The sequence below is a fragment of the Mastomys coucha genome, chromosome X (genome assembly GCF_008632895.1).
Source record: "Mastomys coucha isolate ucsf_1 chromosome X, UCSF_Mcou_1, whole genome shotgun sequence".
NCBI classification, from domain to species: domain Eukaryota; kingdom Metazoa; phylum Chordata; class Mammalia; order Rodentia; family Muridae; genus Mastomys; species Mastomys coucha.
The window spans coordinates 145,950,539-145,955,904 of record NC_045030.1 but is presented as its reverse complement, the minus strand read 5'-3'; the positions used below and the strand labels follow the sequence as shown (position 1 = coordinate 145,955,904).

At 43.8% G+C, this 5,366-nt stretch overlaps 1 protein-coding gene across 1 annotated transcript; it reads right to left on the bottom strand.

The window, feature by feature from the left end:
- Window positions 1-215: 215 nt before the first annotated feature.
- On the bottom strand, window positions 216-5,261 carry Usp51 (ubiquitin specific peptidase 51). Its single transcript, XM_031369803.1, has 2 exons — window positions 5,090-5,261; window positions 216-4,334 (listed from the first exon to the last, which is right to left on the bottom strand). The coding sequence occupies exon 2, from the start codon at window positions 4,316-4,318 to the stop codon at window positions 2,213-2,215; it is 2,106 nt and encodes a 701-aa protein (XP_031225663.1). The 5' UTR covers window positions 4,319-4,334; window positions 5,090-5,261; the 3' UTR covers window positions 216-2,212.
- Window positions 5,262-5,366: the final 105 nt, after the last annotated feature.

Genomic DNA, 5,366 nt, shown 5'->3' with positions numbered 1-5,366 from the left:
CTCCTGTCCCCACTCCTGATTATTCCCTCAGTGAGTATATCTTTTGTTAAGCTATTCCCCCAAAAATCTAAGGAGCATTTCCTACACTGTCCCTGGGGGAATACAACCTTTATCATATTGTATTGCAACACTGGGCATTTAATGAGAGCTTAGTGAAATGTGGGAAAATATATTCCTAACAGGGTGAACAGAGTAAATAATGAAACTGGCTTTTGCATTCAACAAACATTTATTAACACAAAAGTGAATAAGGCTTGTCCCTCTGCTCTCAGGGTCTGGTGCAGAGAGGTAGACAATCACAACGCTACAGTAGAATCACAGTCGAATAAGTACTATTCATCGAGGTATAGACGAAGTACTTTGGAGGCACAGTAGGAGAGATGGGGATGGGGACTATTTTATGCCTGCATAAGGGATCCAGGGATGGTTCCAGAGGAGTCATCTGGGAGTTAGTCATGAAGGAATGAAATCACCAGGTATACACTAAGAAAGGATCCTTGCAGGCTGGGATAAGGCCAGGGAAGTGTGGGATTCAGGGAAAGAGGAATGAGGTGGGTGGGCATGAAGAGGGATAAGGAATTAGCAGGACTGTTAAACACAAACTCATAGTTCTACTGTAGAAATTAAAATATCTTGTTTCCCCATAAGGCAAAGGACTGAAGGCAGAGATGGTGGGAGTTTCCTCAGTTAAGGGTCCCTGCCATTTTTCAGTCAGACCATGGGGCTAAAACACCAAAAGCTAAAGCTTCACAGCTATGATCTAATTTCTCTAAGCCACAAAATTATTAAAAGCCTTCTTTCAGAAGCTAAAGATGTTCTAATAATGAGTTCTAAATGGGAAAAATCTTGATGGCATTACCTTTTTCCGATATAGTTATCTGCATTGACATAAGATTAAAAAAATACATATGTTCACAAACCATTTTGTCTTCTCATTCTCTCTCTATCGTTTATATCTTTTATATCCATCTATATTTCAATGGGCTTAAGTACAAAATAAAACTTTCACCTTTCAAATACGATCTTATTTACATGTTTTTTCAGGTGTCAAATTGTATGAGAATATTCTTTTTAAACTTAAAGTTTGTTTTTATACTGAAATCTCTGCAGTTGAATTTACACAAGATTTTCTCTTAATATTTAAAAAAACTGAAATCTTTAAAACCAATTACCTGTTTCCTTGAACAGTTCTAAACTTTCTTCTTTTAAACCACGTTTCCTGAATTTAACTTAAAATTTCATTTCATTCTATATACCTTGAAATTTTACTTTTTAAATTATTATAGGTATAATTTTTTTAAATTTTGATCTTTCCAATGCATACATTTTATGCTTTAAATATTTAGAATCCAAATATTTCTAAGATTTTCCTTTACTGTTTTTAAGTTAGTGGTTTTTTTTCACTAACCACCTTATAAATGTTCATATTTCACCTTAACTTGCAAAAATTTGTAAATACTCTATTTTCACATACTAACAATTTGGAATCATTTTAAATTAAAAACATTTAAAAATATTTCTTCTAAAATACTTAACTTAAATTTTTAACATTTAAAATGTTCTCTTAAAACCTTCAAAAGTGTTTCTTAATGGTTTTCTTTTAAAGCTTTAAAGTTTTTTGTTTAAAATATTTGGTTTTTTTCCAGACTATTTGTGCTCTCAAAACTATAACTACAATCAATGAAAAACCCCTTTCTTAAAATATACCCCCCACACTTAACACAATATCTTTGAAGAAATAAAAAGTAACTTGAGAAGATCACCCTCCTTCCGTATTGAGACTTCATTTAATTTTCTTTATGTGACCCTTTTCAACCTCTCTTCTCTTCCTCTCCCTCTGATCCCCACAGTTCTTAAGGCTAATTGGTCACTGACTGAAAATTCAATATCTTCTTTCCATAGACTTATGGGACAGGGTAAAATAGTTCCTTTATGCCAAAGTGCCACTTGTCATATATGGTCATTGTCCACTCCAGGTAGATTTTTGTGTTTTGTTTAGAGGTGCTTGTTGTTGTAATGGCATTACAATTGTCCATCCAGGTAGGGTTGTGTTTTAAATCTCTTCGGGATCCTTACACTTTTTTTTCTTTTCTCGTTTTTCATTTTTTCTTCATTTTCTTCTTTTTTGCTTTTTTTTCTTCCTTTTTGTCGTTTTAATTTTTTTCTTCTTTTTTACTTTTTTTTTTTGGTCTGGAAATCATTCTGGGTAAGATTATTCTTTCTCTATATCTTGCCTATGATAAAACAGCAGATACCCTTCACTATAGAGTAACTCATCCATTGTAGCCTTGGTGACTACAGCATCATCACAGCTAAACCATTGGTCTTTTTCTTGCCGGACAAAGCTGGTGTAATGGCCACTTTCCAAAGTTCCATGGTGGTTAATTACTGCAAACAAAGAATACTTATTCTCACTGGGTACACACTCTGTTAATGGCTGGCCTTTCATTATGCTTTCTTTAGTAGAGGCCAAAAAAGGAGTCATGTCCAGCTCCAAAGGAAATGAGATAAAAGTATTAATCTTGCGTCTCTGTTTGCCTAAATGTTCAAATCGTTTCAGATGAAAGCAGGCTACAATCGGTAATTTCTTCATTGTGAGTTGTTTGGTAGACTGCTGGTAGTTTTGGCATTGATTGCATTTAATTTTGGCACTGCTACCCAGGTCTTCAGGCCTTGTAAACCACTTCAGGCAATCTGTAAGTGAGATGACTCGTGGCTTCTGGCCATCTCTACTCGATGTGCTACTAGCCCTCCCTGAGGTATAAGACCCAGGCAAATCCAAGCTAATGTCCCAGCATGGGTCTATGGTGGTAGAGACACCATGACATACTTGACATGTTAAATCTGACTGCAGACTACCTGTAAAGATGTGGTCAATGATGCAATTACAGCAGTTGGAGTTACCTTCCTGCTCGATGCCGTCATCTCTGCTGTGTCTATGCAACACATCCAATATTGCAATAAGAAACTCATGAGCATCTTGTTGCCTATACCCAGCTAAATGCTCCGCATGGATCCATATTAGGTGCAATAATTTGTAGGGGATATGAGGGCTTTGATTCCCCGAGTACATAGCTTGAAAAAGTGAAGACATCTCACAGACTAAACACAAGCTGGGGCTTGACATCATACATTTGTGCTTATCCGAAAGGAAGAACTCCTTCAGTAGTGGAATGTGGGTAAGTGCCTGGACAATACAGTTCATAAAGCAAGTATTCCCAAGATTAATTAACCCTCTGAGGCCTACAGTATAATACATTGTCTTCTTCCTCCTCTTTTTCTTGGGTTTTACCAAACTGGTCTCCTGATCTTTTGAATCACTGGTTGGTTGGCTTTCTTCAACCTCAGATGCCATTAACTGCTGATAAGACATGTCTTCTGTAGTGGACATTAACAGTCCCAGAATTTTCTCTTTTGTTTCTTTGGCAATCTTTTCTATACCTATATCATATACATAATCCTTACACATAAAGCAATATATAACCCCATGATAGAGGTCTACCGCTAAATTGTGTTGTGTTGTTTCAGCATGAATATGAATATGTTTCTCAGTAAAGCATCCGAAAAATACACATGACAGACAACAGTGGAGTCTGTTCTTATGAGTACTACATATATGACAGATGCATGACTTTGCCTTACGCTTCCTAGTCTCCGGGGTTCCACTCCAAATGAAACGCTGATAGATCATCCGCAGGTTCCTCCGCCAGTTTTTAGCTACTTTAAAGCTCTCTATGTGAGAGCAGCCTGTGGGACCCTTATTAGACTCTGCCTTCAGTAACCTGTAATCTGTGCCGTCTGACTCCCCAGAGCAGCCTTCTAGGTCACTAGAGTAGCTTTTCCGTGTTTGGAATCTGGGTCCAGGCCTGGATCTACGCCTGGAATTGCGCCAGGCCACAGACCGCTGCTGGGGCGGGGGTGGAGGTGGTGGCGCTGGCGGGGGAGGCGGAGGTTTGGCGGGAGGCGGGGGTGGGGCCTTGAGCCCACGCCCTCCCCTGGAGCGGGACCTGGGCTGGGGCCGAGGGCGGGGCTTGCGGCGCGGGCAAACCGATCTGGAGCTGGTGTGACAAGCAGCCAGGATAGAAGGGAGCACCTTCTTAGCGCTGCCACTGCCCCTACTTGTTAAATTCTCCGACGTGGGTTTGGGCTCCGGCCACAGCTCCGGCTTCATCTCCTGGGCTCCCTGTGTACCCCGCATCGTCTGCTCCATTCTCGATGTATTCTCAGCCGCCTGCTCCAAACAGGCTCCTCGACCACCTCCCGAACTCCAACAGGCGACGGAGCGGGAGGACCGGGACGCTTCTCGAACGTGGGCCATCGGCTCACTCCCAAGCCTGGGAAGAAACGCGTCTGGGAATGAGCTATGACTATGGGTGGGGGGAGACAGGAACTCGTGTGGACGGCCAGCCCGGCGTCATGGCCGCGGTGCCTTTAGCCTCAGCCCCTCCCCCTGCCGCGAGCCCCGCGCGCGGCCGCGGCTCCGCCCCTGCACCGGGGCTCGCGTGGCGTGCGGAGCCGGAGCCCGAGCCCGCGGCTACCTGCTCCAAAGGCCGCCAGAACTGCGGGTACCCGGGAGGCGGGGGGCTGGGGGGAAGGTGACTGGCCTGAGCTTTAGGGTGAAAAGGATGGCAACTCTTTTTAAAAGGCATAACCCGCTGTCTTTTCGGCGCTCTGTGCAGCCTCGCTTTGGCGCACCTTTTTCTACGTTCTTTCCTTGCATCTTTAAACCCCTTGAGTCAACAATATATGTTAAATATGGCTGAAAGGAGGTTATCTTTGGAAAAAACTGACTCAGTGGACGAAAGTGTCCCCTGGCTCCTTTCTTACCTATGCTTCCAGCCTCTACTCCTAAGCGCACTTGCTGTGTGCCACGCTCGAGCGCCCTCTCTTGCTCTTTCGTGCCTGTGCCCTCACACCCCATTTCTTGCTCCTGTCCTCTCATTTCCTAGGGTTTCCCCCAGAATTCAGACTCCCTTCACGCGTGACCACCCCCATGCACAGTACGCGACCCCCAAAGTGCATGCTCCCTTCCCGCAACCACGGCAGCTCCCCAAGCCCGCGGATTTGTAAAAAGGTCTGGGTTTGTTACCTGGGGCCCCAAGGCGCGCTTGATCTAGAAAGTCAGCTGCTGCTGTTGTCCAGGCGCTCCTCTGCCCGTCTTCTCTCTGACCTCTCTTCAGGGCTGGTCACAAGGGGGCCGCCCCCTGGCCCCTCCCCTCTCCACGTATGGGCCCCCAGCCCCGGAATCAGGCCTCCGACAGGGATGAATGGCACCGCTGTCCCCCTAGGCAGAAAAACCCCTTCCTGAAAGGGATTCTACCAGAGGTAACAACAGCCATAGATTTTTAGAAAAAGATCTTGAGAAG